Source organism: Cheilinus undulatus, linkage group 5 (assembly GCF_018320785.1).
Source record: "Cheilinus undulatus linkage group 5, ASM1832078v1, whole genome shotgun sequence".
Classification (NCBI taxonomy): Eukaryota; Metazoa; Chordata; class Actinopteri; order Labriformes; family Labridae; genus Cheilinus; species Cheilinus undulatus.
Genome location: NC_054869.1, coordinates 48,339,419 through 48,357,119, shown reverse-complemented (window position 1 = coordinate 48,357,119; position 17,701 = coordinate 48,339,419). Strand labels below are relative to the sequence as shown.

Here is a 17,701-nt window from a genome sequence, read left to right as displayed (position 1 = left end):
GGGTAACAAAAGTATTCACAGTATTTATGGTTGCACATTTAGAGACCAGCGTTTGCTACAACAGGCTTGTTTTATGTTAGCCGTTAGCTGCAGTGCTATTACTATGATGTCTAGCTCTCAGATTCGTCGTGTTGTCTGAGTATTTCACTCCGGCGTGGTGGTTTCTCTGTCTGAAATGTTTTAAAAGCCAAAATAAGTCCACATATCTGCTATGAATGCAGCAGAAGCCGCTCTGCTGAGTAGGCATGAGGGCCCGGCTCACTCAAACCTAAAGGCTCACGTGATCTTGTTGTCTAAACAGAGGAGAAGAGGTAAGATGTCTGCTGCCAACAAGCAGTCGGGGATGAAATTTAACCACAAAACTACTGCACCCAAAAAGTAAACTTCTAATCAATAAAATGTCAATGTTGCATTTTGAACTATCGATTAAGTATCGCACCATGAAATATCACAATATTTCAGTGTATTGATATTTTCTAACACCCCTACCCTTAGCAATTGATTCAAAAGAGAATTAGGATACTCCTTCATCAGATTTAAACACGCAAAACCAAGGGGAAGGGCTAAGATGAGGGCTAAGGGGTAGAAATGGGATTGACCCCAACTCTTCTTTCTATCTTTTTAGAGTCATTAACGCCGTTACAATTACAGAGAAATTAAATCATTCATTACTTTTATGCCAACAACTCAATGATAAAGGTTAGTAAACACCTGGTACCAGATGTTGTGCCACCAACATATATGATAAAAACAACGATGGAAATGAAGGATTTATGTGCCTTTGAAAACTTAAAATATCTGAGGTGATGCAGGAGCTCAATGTAAACGTTTTTAAAATGAATTTTAAAGATTAAGTGCAAGATTCTAACGTTGTAGAATTTAAACCTTTAATTTTTTCAGAATTTTTAGCAGCATTGGACTGAGGATTTGTTGTTAAAAAGGAAATAAAGTTACAACTTCGCACCTCTTCATGGAATGAAGCAGAGCTTCATTTCTTCACCCAGCCTTTTATTTTTACAGCCAGCTCCTCTCTGACTTAACATTTCCTCATTCTCTCCCCATCAGATCTACATTTTGAAGATGGGTGTGACCAACAGGAGCTGACGTTCACAGCAGAATAACTCAGACGGTCGTTGTCTCTGAGAGGTAAAATGGCGCAGAAAGGAATTCAGCTGGAAAAGGAAACATTTTCTTGTTCCATCTGTCTGGATCTACTGAAGGATCCGGTGGCTGTTTCCTGTGGACACAGCTACTGCATGAAGTGTCTTCAAAGCCACTGGGATACAGAGGATGAGAAGAAACTCTACAGCTGCCCTCAGTGCAGGCAGATCCTCACACCGAGGCCTGTCCTGCAGAAAAACACCATGTTAGCAGTTTTAGTGGAGGAGCTGAAGAAGAGCGGACTCCAAGATGCTCCTGCTGATCACTGCTATGCTGGAGCTGAAGATGTGGCCTGTGACGTCTGCACCGGGAGGAAACTGAGAGCCCAGAAGTCCTGTCTGCAATGTCTGGCCTCTTACTGTCAGAATCACCTTCAGCCTCATTTTCAAGCAGCTCATTTAAAGAAACACAAGCTGGTGGAGCCGTCCAAGAAGCTCCAGGAGAACGTCTGCTCTCGTCATGATGAGAACAAACGTCATGACACGGTCTCAGCTGCAACAGAGAGGGCCGAGAGGCAGAGAGAGCTGCAGGTGACTCGACAAAACATCCAGCAGAGAATCCAGGACAGAGAGAAAGATGTGAAGCTGCTTCAACAGGAAGCAGAGGCCATCAATCGCTCCGCTGATAAAGCAGTGGAAGACAGCCAGGAGATCTTCACCCAGCTGATCCGTCTCATGGAGGAACGACGCTCGGATGTGGCCCAGCAGGTCCGATCCCAGCAGGAAAGCCAAGTGAGTCGAGTCAAAGAGCTGGAGGAGAAGCTGAGGCAGGAGATTGCTGAGCTGAAGAGGAAAGACGGTGAGCTGCAGACGCTGTCACAAACACAGGATCACAACCAGTTTCTACACGACTACCCCTCACTGTCAGCACTCAGACAACCTACACACTCATCCAGCATCCATATCCGTCCTCTGAGGTACTTTGAAGATGTGACAGTGGCTGTGTCAGCAGTCAGAGATAAACTACAGGACGTCCTGACACAGACATGGACAAACATCTCACTCACAGTGACTGAAGTGGATGTTTTACTGCCACAACCAGAGCCCAAGACCAGAGAGGAGTTCATCAGATATTCATGTGACATCACACTGGATCCAAACACAGCAAACAGACGTCTGTTATTATCTGATGGGAACAGAAAAGTTAGATGGATGTTTCAACCACAGTCTTATCCTAGTCACCCAGACAGATTCACTACATGGTTTCAGGTCCTGAGTCGAGAGAGTCTGACTGGACGTTGTTACTGGGAGGTGGAGAGGAGCGAAATAGTTCTTGTAGCAGTCACATACAAGAAAATCAGCAGAACAGGGAATGGGAAGGAATGTGAATTGGGATTCAATGACAAATCTTGGGCATTAGATTGTGATGACAGTGGTTATATCTTTTGGTACAACAACGTCCAGACTCCTGTCTCTGGTCCTCCATCCTCCAGAGTGGGAGTGTACCTGGATCACAGAGCAGGTATTCTGTCCTTTTACAGCATCTCTGAAACCATGACTCTCCTCCACAGAGTCCACACCACATTCACTCAGCCTCTACATGCTGGACTTTATGTTTTTGGCACAGCTGAGATGTGTAAGCTGAAGTAGACAGAAGTCATTTAAATGAAAAGTGGGTTCACTTCTGTGTTTGAATCCTTCAGCTTGATTTTTCTTCATGTTTGTTGCTGAGAGCTGATTGGACCTCATTCACCAACCGTTCTTACTCACAAACTTGTTCTTCTAACTCACTTCAGGCTCATTTATGCTACAAATGAAAAAAAAAGATCTGAGTGTTTTAAACCATACAACTGTCATTGCTCATATAGGTTTGTACTTTCTAATATTTCACAGTTAAACACAAATGATTGGCTGACTGATGTGACCTTTATTTCAATCATATCTTACTCAAGACCAGATGACTTTATTACCAAACACAATCTACTGAATGGCCAAGCAAACAGATTTAGAAATAACACGACATCTTCAGTGGCTCTCATGGAATTTGTAGAGGAAATAACATCAGACACTTAAAACAAGGAAGATGCTGCATGAATCTGACACAATAGGTCATCAATTATTAATAATAAAACTTCAGAAATATGGAATAAGAGCAGTAGCACTCACTTGGCTCATGCTTACTTAGACCATAATTCAATATGTTCATATCAATCAAGTTCATTCAGAACTGCTACAGGTTCAGTGCTGGGACCATTACGCTTCATTTAGTAAATTAATATATGTGAATGTTCTTTATACTGACACTATTTCTATGTGCTTATGATACAGATTTACTTTATTACAGTGACAAAATGATAAATGGGTTTTGTTTATAAAGCAATTGAAATTGATGATGATTTTTAAATGTTATTGATCACTATTTTATTCTTGGGTCTTTGGGGGCTCAGGTTTTCTTAGATATAAGTAGAGGGGACTCCAGGTAAAAAGCTTGGGAACCACTGATTCAGGGAAATCAATCAATGAAGAAACATTTGATTTTTCTTTTGTTTTTTTTTAATTATTGTAAATATTCTTTGCTTGATTATCATTCTGTATATTTTCAATTTCTTCAAAATGTTTAAAACAAACAAATAAATAAAACTAAATTTCAAGAATTGTTTACAGTCTGTTGTTCTAATGTCTTCTGCTGCTTTCTCAGTCAGGACTACCTTGTAAAAAGATCTTTATAGCCCAGTTGGACACTCCTGCTATGAAACACTCTGGGTTAAATAATGGTTAACTTCATTAGACCTAAGGTGGCTGAAAATAATGGCCTGTAAACACCGTAGGGTTTTCTGGAAAGCTGCACTGAATTCAAACATTTGCAAAAATCTTTGCCCATCTGCCCTCTATAATGTGTATTACAGTGCTTAACAAATTTATTAAACCACCTGTCATATTTGTCTCAGAGACCATCCAGCATCATGAAGTGCTTTTATGCTGACTCTTTCAATTTCAGTGAGCTCTCCATGTTTCACCATTTTGAACAGGAATGAGGGATTTATGACTGATTTCACCCAAATTTGAGCTGGCTCACTGGGCTTCTCTGGGAACATTCAACCACTCAAACTCATTTTTCTGTTCAGGAATGCAAGTAAATAACTATAATTTGACATATTAATCAAGAAATAATAATGTGCTTTACTATTTTATCAGTTTTTTTGTAAATCAGTAAATTTATAAATTCATGGACAACAATAATAATTCTATTTTAGCATTAAAAATATCATTTGGGTGTATTAACCATTGCAGAAACATAAAAAATGATTTTGATAATTACCAATGCTGTTAATTTAGGGCAGCTGTGGCATCAACCTTACTTTGGTTAGGGTTAGGGTGGTCTAATGAATTTGCTAAGCACTGTATGTCTAACAAATAATAACTCCAGGTGGGGGTGGGATGTGTACCAAAGTGTTGTGCTGTTTATGACTGTAGTAAACATAAAAAAAATGTGTAAAAGAAAGTAAATTTAGCTACTTTTGAGTCCCAACAGTAGTGACACATTTAAGCAAAAATCAAAGAAATGTCAGCAGGCACAGATTAAAATCCTCCGTCTCACTGCTAAAAAGCCTGAATGAGGGGAGTCACACCCTGCTCATGGACTGGGTCTTCCCAGCATACAAGACCATTAATCTGTCTGCGTCATATAAAGCAGGATGGAAAGATCCAGAAGGTCCATCAGTGGAAGGAGTACCTATAATATCTGTGTTAATGGATAAAGAATGACAGGATCAGTTGATGGTACCACACCACTCAATGTTACACACAACTTTATATTCATGGAGAAAGAGAGTTAAAACATGTGGATTAGGTAATCAGATTAAAATAGTCAGGTGGTGTGTCTTTGACTCAGCTTTGAAACCAAACAGGAATGATGGGAGATTCAAAAGATGGATCTCAAAGGGATGAACCACCTATTACACATTTATCCAGAAGGGGGTGCTGCAGAGTTTTGAGGAACTTCAGAGGTCTCATGGTTTGGAAAAGGACGACTTCTACAGATATCTGCAGGTTAGAAATGTTTCGAATCAAAATTTAAGAGAAACTTGGGAAAAAGGATTCTTCCATGTGTTTGTGTCTGTGCTGAAATCAGGTTCATGTACTAAAGTTATTTCCAGATTCTACAATGGCATTCTACTGTCTAAGCAGGGTGATACAGACCAAATAAGAAATCAGAGAGAAAGAAGGAAATCTGTTTATTTTAATTAGCTGGGATAAAAATCAACAAACTAGAATGGATGACCACAAGCTCCAACAAATGGAGGGATTTCTGCTGGAAAAATGTTGTTAGATATTTTTAACTCCTGCCCAGAAAAGACACCAGGGCAGTGGAGACACCTGCTGGAGACTCTGTGGGACAAACAACACAAATCACTGTCATATTTTCTGGAGTTGTCCACTGATCAAACCATTCTGGGAGCAACTGTGTGAACATTTAAACAACATATTTACAGACAAAAATCCTTGTAAGTGTGAAGCTTTGTATTTGGGAGACATTTCATCTGATTATTGGTCTTTAACAGATAAAAAGCAGCTGCCAATATTTCTGTCGGCAAGCAAAAAAACTAGAAAATGGTTCAAACCTGACAAACCCACAATCCAAGAATGGATGGATATTCTACAGGATATCTACATCCTGGAGAAGTCGTCATTTTCTCTCAAGGACCAAATGGTCCCATTTGTTGTAATAAATTCTTTCAGGATTAAAAAAGGCGATAAATAAATCATCATAGCGTAAATGTACTGAAATCTTTTATATTTCACTATACATCAGCTTGTATGTCTTCATGTAATAACAAGGTGCTTGTGGAGGAAGACTGATCCTCATGTCCAGCTTTCAGGACTGATGCACTGTGTTGTGAGGAGGGCGTGACGTGACCGGCCAGTGTTTTTACAGTTTTTACAGAAAAGTTGACAAGGTTTCATTGGAGTAACGTAATAGTAAGAGATTTCAAGGCTACAAAACACAGGAGATTCAAACGAACTCTACTATGATGCATTCTCAGATATGCGCAGTAACTACGGAGCAACCATCGCCACTTGCATGTCATGTGATCGGGGGAAACCACTGTCCTTGAAAAAATTGGTAAGTACAAACGTTTTTCTAAATAATACTGTGCAAAACTGTACATTGTGTGAACCGACTATTAGTGTTTTCAGTTTTTTTTGACCAAGGACAATACATAGCAGGCAAAAGCTAGAAATACTAGCACTATATTCCATTTAGTTCACATTGGTGCTGAATGGCATCAGCTTGGAACATGCAGGGCAAGCAGTGTAAGTTTGTGTTGTTTCAGTGGCAGAGGCAATAGTTGCCTGCTGGCGATTTTATAAAATCTTATGACGGCGGGAATACACCAGATGCGTCTCCGGTCGGCTCCGCTCCGTTGTGTGTTGACTGGCTGCGTGTTCTGTCCGGCACCTTGCACGACACCTATATTATATACACAGTCTATGCTGGGGTCGCAAGACTGAGGAGTTCCTGCGCTTCCCAATCCATTAATGAGCCTCTCCTCATACTTGTTTGTGCTGTAAAACCTCAAACCTGTTGACTCCTGGCCTGGCTGCGCTCATTATGTCGGTTTGTTGTTGTCAAGTTGAATACGATCTGGTTTTAACACGGTTTGTTTGTGTTTTTTCTTAATTCACTGGGCGTTTTTAAGTGGTGCACAACTTACTGTCCTGCTCGATCTGCTTTTCGTTAAATTGATGCGTCACTGCTGTGATGCGTCACAGGCGGGACTGTCTGTTAGATGACTGGCTGTTGGCACATCACTCTTAGCACCCTCCATTATCAAGGGATGAGATAGGCTGTCCTGAGCTGGTTCATTTTTGTTATGTGCTTTCATGTTGTACATATAGTGCATACACATGCAGTTATCGAGCTGTTTTCTTATCCCTATCGGGTGGTGGTGTTGCTTTGTGTTAAACATCTTTGTTTTTATATCATTTCTCTCCCAGAAGGTTACAATATTGGGAATGAAAATGTTTTCTTGTGGCATTTTGTCCAAATAAATGAGTTTGGGGTGTGACACTGAAATGTATTTGTGATTTGTGAAGATGTTGTTACTGCTTGAATTCTTAAATAGCCAGATTATTTTCTTTTCTGCCAGTTCATACTGCATCCCTTCAATCATTTTTTTTCAACTTAAATATTGAACAAAAATCAGGGGGAGCTCTGGTGGACTCGAGCAGTTTTTAAATTAAAATTCACATTTGAAATTTCATATCATATTGTAAAATCTAATGAATTTAATGATAATGAGTAATACAAAACGCATAATTTTCATGTGCCTCATTTCCATGAAAGAGGTTTTTGTTTGTTGTGTTTTGTTTGCTTTGTGTTTCACTCGATAGATACGAAGCCAGAGGCGTAAATGTAGGCCCAAAAAATCTTAATCTAAATCTGTTATATGTAATTGGTAAAAAAAAAAAAACATTAAAAAGTGTAACTGTTAACATAAATAAGGTGTTTGGTGTTACTGTTTAACCTCTTTCCCTCTTATTAGGTCTTTTAATTTGAATCAAGTTCAAATATGCTTAAGAGCCATATTATACTCAAATGTAGTACATTAGAATGAACTCATGAGCATCATTAACACAATTTCTAATTATATTTCATTATTCTAGATCCTCTGTTTATGTCACTTAAATATTAAAAATTGCTCAATCTAAACCATTAGCTATTTTTAAAACGGTTGGTAAAAAAATCTGTTTTGTCTCCTACAGAATCCAAACACTGAAGTAAGACGGGAATGCATACTGAAAGCATTATGCATCTAACTAAATGACGATCCTGACAACCTTGTTATGAAACTGTTGATCAACCATAGCTTTTGATGTAGCTTTTTTTTTCTTTTTTACATTTTTGTATCTCCTCCATTTTTTTTTATTTCTGTCTAAATAAAGGCTATATGATCACAAGTATAGAAATTAAAAAAGACACTGCAGGCTAATGATAAAAATCACTCCTGTAAAAAAAAAAAAAAAACAACCATGAAACTTGTGTATATTCCTTAATTACTAGTTTTTGAAGCTGCTTCCACAAACCATGGTATGACAGAGCTCTGTAGCTCAAACAAGTGCTTCCTAAATAGGATCATGTAGATTCATTGTTCATCTTGGCTTTTTTTTTTTTTTTTTTATATAAGATTTCGTGACAACAAAAACACAATTACCAGTTTTATACTTTAAAGACACTTGCAAAAATAGATGGGAAAAAAGCATTAATAATACGTATATGTGGAATTAATACTGTTTATTTCTTCCATTTTGAGGATGTTGATGCTGGTATAGAGGGAGAAATGGAGAAAGTGGTTTTGGGTGTCTACGCTGTGCAACGAAAAGGAGCAGAGGGAACAGATACATCTGCGGATGTTGGCATCAGCGTTGAAGGATGTACAGTGCTGCAAGACCTGAGAGATGTAGCAAATGGCTGTGCAACCGTGTTTGGCCTGATCTATTGTTTAAACTTGAGCTATCCCAATGACTTGCGATACACTTTTGAGTTTCTTCAAAAAGTGGTGATGGGATTGGATGGGAACAAGCTCTCCACTAAGGTGTAGGCCCTCAAAAACAAACTGCATGAGTAAATTGCCATCAAGACTATGGATAAGATCTGGACTTGTATTTCTGTTGATTCTTACTCGGGAAAAACTGAGTGCTTTTGGACTGTGGACTGATGCTGGACACAACTGTTAAGTTTGAAGACATTTTCTTTTTGTTGGTCTGTAATTGTGTTATTTCTTTCTTTTTATTTCTTATTTCTTTTAAAATTAGAGGTTTTCTCACATGTGCCATGTTCAGCAATTGGTGGGTTGCTTGAGGAGTTACATTTCATTTGTACCTCAGCAGTGCTGCCTGTATTACACAGTACAGCTTTTGACATTTTTGACCAGTTTATCGTGAACCAAATGTTTAAGTTATCTATAAAATTTAGATGGTTCAACAAGAGGGGATTTAATCAGATGTGTGGTTAAGAGTAACATTAAACATCGATACTCTATTTTTATTTCATAAGGACATTTTCAGTTTCTGTGAATGTGTATGTATACACATAGGCAGTTATACACATGTGTTATTTGTAATAGCCCCACTAATGTTTCCAGTATAATAAAGGCTAAAGTGAAATTAAGCAACTTAAACTCATTCATTCATTCCTCTTCTTCCACTTATCCTGTTCAGGGTCGTGGGTGGCTGGAGCCTATCCCAGCTGTCTTCGGGTGAGAGGCAGGGTACACCCTGGACTGGTTGCCAGTCAATCACAGGGCCGACACACAGAGACAGACAACCTCTCACGTGCACACTCACACCTACAGGCAATTTAGACTCCCCAATTAACCTGATGAGCATATTTTTGGACTGTGGGAGGAAGCTGGAGTACCCGGAGAGAACCCAAGCATGCATGGGGAGAACATGCAAACCCCACACAGAAAGGTCCAGCTTGCCTGAACCAGGATTCAAACTGGTGACCTTCTTGCTATGAGGCAGCAGCACTAACCAGTGCTCCACCATGCAGCTCTGCAACTTAAATTGTATTAATTTAACTTTGTGATTTAACCAGTACAACTAAGGTATTACATTAACACAAACCTACCACATTAATAATGTTCATTTGTGTTAAGTTTTAAGTCAATCATATTAAGTTGACTTAATGTAGTGTCAGTAAATCCAACATAATGTTGTTGTGGTTATGCAATGTAGTAATATCATGTAGCTTTAAAGTAAGATAATTAAGTTAGATTTACTTAATATGTGTTGTTCACATTAATTGTGTTTTTCTTTTCCATTTTAAACAACACAGTTTTGTGGAACCGGTTGACATAACTTAGTTAAGTAAAATCAACATGTCATTTCTTAGAGTGTGATGTCTAGCTCTCAGATTCATCGTGTTGTCTGACTATTTCACTCTGGCGTGGAAGTTTGTTCTGTCTGAAATGTTTTGGAATCCAAAATAAGTCCACATATCTGCTATGAATGCAGCAGAAGGCGCTCTGCTGAGTAGGCATGAGGGACCGGCTCACTCAGACCTGAAGGCTCACGTGATCTCGTTGTCTAAACAGAGAATAAGAGGGAAGAATCAAATACCTGCTGCCAACTAGCAGTTGGGGGGTGAAATTACACCACAAAACTACTACACCAAAATAGTAAATTATTAATTAATAAAATGTCAATGTTGTGTTTTAAAATTTAAATACAGGATCACTCTATGAAAAATTGTGATATTTCGGTGTATCAATTTTTTTTCTGACACCCTTACCCTTAGCCCTCAATTCAAAAAAGAATTAGGACACCCCATTACCTGACGTGAATGTACAAAACCCAGGGAAAGGGCTAAGATAAGGGCTAAGGGGTAGAAATTGAATTGACTCATCTCTATGTCTTTTTAGAGTCATTAACACCGTTACAATTACAGATAACTTAAAATCACTCGTTACTTTTACAGCCAACAACTTAATGATAAAGGTGAGTAAACACCTGGTTCACCAGATGACGTGCCGCCAACGTAAGCATGATAGTATCCTGGCAGACAGAATGCTGCTGCTGCAAGGACATACAAACTAACACACAGAAACACACACACACACCCACACACCCACACCCCCACACACACACTATGGCTCAGCCCTTGAGTGTGAGCTTTCTGTCTTGTAAATACCAAAATTATTTTTGCTTCCTTGAGATAAAGGACAAAAAAAAGAAAAAAAAAAAAGAAAAGGAAAGAAAACTTTGCTATCAAGAACAATAATTCTAAACCAGAGTTTCCGTTAACCGACATTTGCCAAGTCTTTGGCCGGTTTCAAGGTCAGATGTCAGGCAGATAAAAATATTACCAGTTTAAAATGTCCATCAGAAAATATGCCAATGACCAGATAAGTAAACACTGAACACTTACATGTTATATATTGTTACCTAGAAGAGATGTTGCAAGAATCCTTTAATATAAACTCAAAGTAATCTGACTACACCTACTCCGTGTGCAGTGCTGGGGTTGTTTATCTACACATGCAGCAAGCACATGGCTAATTAAGGTGTGTAAATATTCACAAGATTACGCAAATGACGTCAAACCAATCCTAACTCTGAGGGAATTCAGCACTACTGGAAACGACGCAGGGAAATCTTTACTAGAACACTCTTGGAAAACAGAGTTTAATCTCAGTGAGGAAATAAAAATGTGTCCCTGGTCCCATTTTAGTGCAGACTTGAAGAGATCCATATTTATGTGTTTTGCTGCTGTTAAATGCAGAAACTGATGTTAAAGCAAATGTCTGGTAGTTGTTTTAAATGGCTGTAATTCTGGAAAACTGTCGGTTATTTTGACCAGAGACAAAAATGTCTAGCTGAAACTCTGGTAAATATTGGTACTTTTGTTCATACCATGTCAAGACGCGATTACTTCTGATTCAGAAAGTGTGTGTATATTTCCATCAATAAATAAATCAGTTTGAACAATAAAGGTCAGAGGTCAAAGGTCAGACCATTGAGTGTGTGCAGTCATATAAATACCTTGGGACGATCACTGACTCAAAACTGAACTTTGAAGCTAACTGTGAAGCGGTGTGTAAAAGGCTCACCAGCGTATTGTTTGAGGAAACTGTTGCACTTTCACATTGACCAAACACTAATGACCATGTTCTATCGTGCTTTTGTTGAATCAATCTGGTCTTTTTCCTTGGTGTCTTGGTTTGGTCACACTTCTCTGAAAGATAAAAATTCCTTGAGTCAGGTAGTGAAATGGTCAAGTCATCTGATTGGTGAGCCTCGGCTCTATCCAGCATCCCAGTATTCTAAGCAGAGGATAGCTGACTCTGCCTTAAATGATTGCAGTGATTTTCAGCTTTTCCCCTCTGGATGGAGGTTTTTAGTCCCAAGGTGCAGAACAAAGCGTTATAAAACAGCTTTGTTCCTGCTGCTATTGCTGAGCTGAACAAGTTGTAGCCTTATTTTGCACACATGTATTTAGTTGTTCATGCACTTATATATGTATTTCTACATTTGAATCTTGAACTTGGTTTTTACCCTGGCTTATTTGAGATCTTTTGACTTTCTGAGTTTATAATTTGATTTTAATGGATGGTACTTCACCCTCTTTTATGCCTATTTCTGCTTTATTGATGGAACCTTGAACACTTAAATGTTTTACCTTTGCTTCTGGCATGTTGTTTAACTTTTTAGAAAAAGGGTGGGGGTGGGTTGTTATGTTTTGAATAACCTTCATTTTCCCTGCCTGTTTCTCGTTGCTTCTGTCCTGTGATATGTTTTTAAAATGGATGTTGTAATCTCACTGACTGCAAAACAAATCTACCTATGGGTACAAACCTGAACCTGAACAAAACATTTCTTGTCCCTGTGCTGTATTTAATTGAAAGAAATTAAAAAGGATTTGAACAACACTGTATCCTGTTTTTATTCACATTTTATATAACATGCCAACTTTCAAGGAATTGGGGTTTTACACGTCCTATCACTCACGAGAGCCACTGTAACAAAACAGATAAAAACAACTTTGGAAATGAAGGATTAATGTGCCTTTGAAAACTTAAAATATCTGAGGTGATACAGGAGCTCAATACACATGTGGACAAAATTGTTGGTACCCCTCTGTTAATGAAAGAAAAACCAACAATGGTCACAGAAATAACTTGAATCTGACAAAAGTGATAATAAAAAAAAGATCAATGAAAATTAACCAATGAAGGGGAGCAGGTGGCCTAGTGGTTAAAGGCGTTCCCCATGTACGCGGGTGGCCTGGGTTTGAATCCGGCCTGAGGCCCTTTACCACATGTCTCTCCCCCACTCTTGACCCTGTTTCAACTTTCTCCACTGTCCTCCTCTATCTAATAAAGGCACAAAAATGCCCAAAAATAAATCTTAAAAAAAAAAAAGAAAGAAAATTAACCAATGAAAATCAGACATTACTTTTGAATTGTGGTTCAACAGAATTATTTTAAAAAACAAACTCGTGAAACAGGTCTGGACAAAAATGATGGTACCGTTAACTTGATATTTTGTTGCACAACCTTTTGAGGCAATCACTGTAATCAAACGATTTCTGTAACTTTCAATGAGACTTCTGCACCTCTCAGCAGGTATTTTGGCCCACCAGCAAACTGCTCCAGTTGTCTCAGGTTTGAAAGGTGCCTTCTCCAGACAGCATGTTTCAGCTCCTTCCACAGATGTTCAGTAGGATTTAGATCAGGGCTCATAGAAGGCCACTTCAGAATAGTCCAATGTTTTGCTCTTAGCCATTCTTGGGTGTTTTGAGCTGTGTGTTTTGGGTCATTATCCTGTTGCAAGACCCATGACCTGCGACTGAGACCAAGCTTTCTGACACTGGGCAGCACATTTCTCTCTAGAATACCTTGATAGTCTTGAGATTTCACTGTACCCTGCACAGATTCAAGACACCCTGTGCCAGATGCAGCAAAGCAGCCCCAGAATATAAGAGCCTCCTCCATGTTTCACAGTAGGGACAGTGTTCTTTTCTTGGTATGCTTCATTTTTGTGTCTGTGAACATAGAGCTGATGTGCCTTGCCAAAAAGTTCCAGTTTTGTCTCATCTGTCCATAGGACATTCTCCCAGAAGCTTTGTGGCTTGTCAACATGCAGTTTGGCAAATTCCAGTCTTGCTTTTTTATGATTTGTTTTCAACAGTGGTGTCCTCCTTGGTCGTCTCCCATTAAGTCCACTTTGGCTCAAACAATGATGGATGGTGCGATCTGACACTGATGTACCTTGACCTTGGAGTTCACCTTTAATGTCTTTGGAGGTTGTTCTGGGCTCTTTTGTTACCATTCGTATTATCCGTCGATTATCCTTCGATTTGTCATCAATTTTCCTCCTGCGGCCACGTCCAGGGGTGTTGGCTACAGTCCCGTGGATCTTAAATTTCTGAATAATATGTGCAACTGTTGTCACAGGAACATCAAGCTGCTAGGAGATGGTCTTATTGCCTTTACCTTTAACATGCTTGTCTATAATATTCTTTCTAATCTCATGAGACAACTCTCTCCTTCGCTTCCTCTGGTCCATATTTAGTGTGGTACACACCATGTCACCAAACAGCACAGTGACTACTTGTCACCCTTTAAATAGGCCCACTGACTGATTACAAGTTTGTAGACACCTGTGATGCTAATTAGAGGACACACCTTGGTTGAACATGTCCCTATGGTGACATTATTTTCAATCTTTTCTAGGGGTACCATCATTTTTGTCCAGGCCTGTTTCATGAGTTTGTTTTTTTAAATAATTCTGCTGAACCACAGTTCAAAAGGAATGTCTGATTTTCAGTGGTTAATTTTCATTGATTTTTTTTTATTAGCACTTTTGTCAGATTCAAGTTATTTCTGTGACTATTGTGGGTTTTTCTTTCATTAACAGAGGGGTACCAACAATTTTTCCACGTGTGTATGAACATTTTTTTTTCTTTTGTATGAATTTTGAAGATAAGTGGAAAAATTCTTCAGCTGTAGAATTTAAACTTCAAATATTTTCAGATGTAAAGAAGCATTCAACTTAGGTGTTGTTGTTAAAAGGGAAACAAAGTTCACACTACACTGAGGCTCCTCTTCCAGGAATGAAGCAGAGCTTTATTACCTCTTCCCCCTATCTGTTACAGCCAGCTCCTCTCTGACTCAGCATTTTATCGTTCTCTCCCCATCAGATCTACAGTTTGAAGATGGGTGTGACCAACAGGAGCTGACATTCACAGCACAAACACATGCTGTATTGGTCCGAGCTCAATATAGTTTCATTTCTCAGGAAGTCAAACAGACGGTCGTTGTCTCTGAGAGGTGAAATGGCGCAGAAAGGAGCTAAGCTGGATCAGGAAACCTTCTCTTGTTCCATCTGTCTGGATCTACTGAAGGATCCGGTGACTGTTCCCTGTGGACACAGCTATTGTATGAAGTGTCTTCAAAGCTACTGGGATACAGAGGATGAGAAGAAACTCTACAGCTGCCCTCAGTGCAGGCAGACCTTCACACTGAGGCCTGTCCTGCTGAGAAACACCATGTTAGCAGTTTTAGTGGAGGAGCTGAAGAAGAGCGGACTCCAAGCTGCTCCTGCTGATCACTGCTATGCTGGAGCTGAAGATGTGGCCTGTGATTTCTGCAGCGGGAGGAAACTGAAAGCCCAGAAGTCCTGTCTGCAATGTCTGGCCTCTTACTGTCAGAATCACCTTCAGCCTCATTTTGAAGTAGCTCCTTTAAAGAAACACAAGCTGGTGGAGCCGTCCAAGAGGCTTCAGGAGAACGTCTGCTCTCGTCATGATGAGGTGATGAAAATGTTCTGTCGCACTGATCAGCAGTCTATCTGTTATCTTTGCTCTGTGGATGAGCATAAAGGCCACGACACAGTCTCAGCTGCAGCAGAGAGGGCCGAGAGGCAGAGAGAGCTGGAGGTGAGTCGACAAAACATCCAGAAGAGAATCCAGGACACAGAGAAAGATGTGAAGCTGCTTCAACAGGAAGCAGAGGCCATCAATCGCTCCGCTGATAAAGCAGTGGAGGACAGCCAGGAGATCTTCACCCAGCTGATCTGTCTCATGAAGAAACAACGCTCGGATGTGGCCCAGCAGGTCCGATCTCAGCAGGAAAGCCAAGTGAGTCAGGTCAAAGAGCTGGAGGAGAAGCTGAGGCAGGAGATCGCTGAGCTGAAGAGGAAAGATGGCGAGCTGCAGACACTGTCACAAACACAGGATCACAACCAGTTTCTACACGACTACCCCTCACTGTCAGCACTCAGACAACCATCACGCTCATCCAGCATCCATATCCGTCCTCTGAGGTACTTTGAAGACGTGACAGCAGCTGTGTCAGCAGTCAGAGATAAACTACAGGACATCCTGACAGAGACATGGACAAACATCTCACTCACAGTGACTGAAGTGGATGTTTTACTGCCACAACCAGAGCCCAAGACCAGAGAGGAGTTCATCAGATATTCATGTGACATCACACTGGATCCAAACACAGCAAACAGATATTTGTTATTATCTGATGGGAACAGAGAAGCAACACTGATGAGTAAACCACAGTCTTATCCTAGTCACCCAGACAGATTCAATGATTGTTTTCAGGTCCTGAGTCGAGAGAGTCTGACTGGACGTTGTTACTGGGAGGTGGAGTGGAGAGGAGGAGTTTTTGTAGCAGTCGCATACAAGAATATCAGCAGAACAGGTTTCGGGAATGAATGTGGATTTGGATACAATGACAAATCTTGGGCGTTACATTCTGATTACAGTGGCTATAACTTTTGGTACAACAGTGTTCAGACTCCTCTCTCTGGTCCTCTGTCCTCCAGAGTGGGAGTGTACCTGGATCACAGAGCAGGTATTCTGTCCTTCTACAGCATCTCTGCAACCATGACTCTCCTCCACAGAGTCCACACCACATTCACTCAGCCTCTACATGCTGGACTTTGGGTTGGTATTGGTGGTACTGCTGAGCTGTGTAAGCTGACGTAGAAAGAAGTCATTTAAAGGAAAAGTGGGTTAACTTCTGTGTTTGAATCCTTCAGCTTGAGTTTGTTGCTGAGAGCTGGTTGGACCTCATTCACCAACCGTTCTTACTCACAAACTTGTTCTTCATTGCAGTGACAAATGATTAAAACCTTTGGATATCATTGGAGATGAAATAAAGAAACTTAAGAGTTGGCTTGATTCAGATAAACTATCACTGAACCTATGCAAGACTCTTTTTATCATTTAGGGAAACAAATTCAACCAAGAAACATTTGATTTTTTGGTAGTTTGTTTTTTTTTTATTGTAACTTTTCTTGCTTGATTATCAGTTTGTATATGTCAAAATTCTTCAAAATTTTGAAAATAAACAAATAAAACAAAATTTATAAAAATCAGTTACAGTCTGTTGTTTTAATGTCTTCTGCTGCTGTCTCAGTCAGGACTACCTTGTAAAAAGATCTTTATATCCTAGTTGGACACTCCTGCTATGAAACACTCAGGGTTAAATAATGGTTAACTTCATTAGACCTAAGGTGGCTGAAAATAATGGCCTTTAAAACTGTTTTTCTTTTTGTAAACAACCTCCAAACACCGTAGGGTTTTCTGGAAAGCTGCACTGAATTCAAATGTTTACAAAAATCTTTATTTATTCACCATCTCAGCAGTTAAAGACATGAAATTTAAAAAAAATGCAAAAGCAATGGTGAAAATTTTTAGAAGTCAGCATCCTCCTCTTCACAGCATGTCTCTTTTCCACTGAGCCTTGGCTAACAGGTCTCCATTCACATCATAATCTGGGTTGTTGGTAAATTCATTCTTGTTCATCTAAAATACTCCAGTAGTTGTCACTGCTCAACTTTAAAAACTTTTCCCTCTATCAACATTGCCCTGCTTTAGAAGAGGCTTAAACCAAAATCTGTTTCAGCCCATCTGCCCTCTATAATGTGGGTTACAGTTCATTAAATATATGTCTAACAAACAATAACTCCAGGTGGGGGCGGGACATGTACCAAAGTTTTGTGCTGTTTATGACTGTGGCAACCATACAAAAAAGAAACTAAGTGTAGCTACTTTTGAGTCCCATCAGTAGTGA

General features: G+C 39.6%; 2 protein-coding genes across 3 annotated transcripts; both read left to right on the top strand.

Annotated features, from left to right (window-relative positions):
* The first annotated feature begins 1,151 nt into the window (after window positions 1-1,151).
* LOC121509535 (tripartite motif-containing protein 16-like) lies at window positions 1,152-2,750 on the top strand. The gene has a single exon (XM_041786974.1). It carries the CDS (start codon window positions 1,152-1,154, stop codon window positions 2,748-2,750), a length of 1,599 nt encoding a protein of 532 aa, XP_041642908.1.
* Window positions 2,751-14,878: 12,128 nt separating this feature from the next.
* Window positions 14,879-16,919, top strand: LOC121509528 (tripartite motif-containing protein 16-like). Of its 2 annotated transcripts, XM_041786968.1 has the most exons (2): window positions 14,879-16,324; window positions 16,449-16,919. In XM_041786968.1, the coding sequence occupies exons 1-2, from the start codon at window positions 14,944-14,946 to the stop codon at window positions 16,511-16,513; spliced, it is 1,446 nt and encodes a 481-aa protein (XP_041642902.1). In that variant the 5' UTR covers window positions 14,879-14,943; the 3' UTR covers window positions 16,514-16,919. The 2 variants fall into 2 exon arrangements, with proteins under 2 accessions (XP_041642902.1, XP_041642901.1); XM_041786967.1 differs by having other exon boundaries at window positions 14,879-16,919.
* Window positions 16,920-17,701: the final 782 nt, after the last annotated feature.

Bases quoted from the DNA above. Each gene is read 5' to 3' on its own strand.
- LOC121509535 (XM_041786974.1), top strand. From the start codon at position 1,152: ATGGCGCAGAAAGGAATTCAGCTGGAAAAGGAAACATTTTCTTGTTCC.
- LOC121509528 (XM_041786967.1), top strand. From the start codon at position 14,944: ATGGCGCAGAAAGGAGCTAAGCTGGATCAGGAAACCTTCTCTTGTTCC.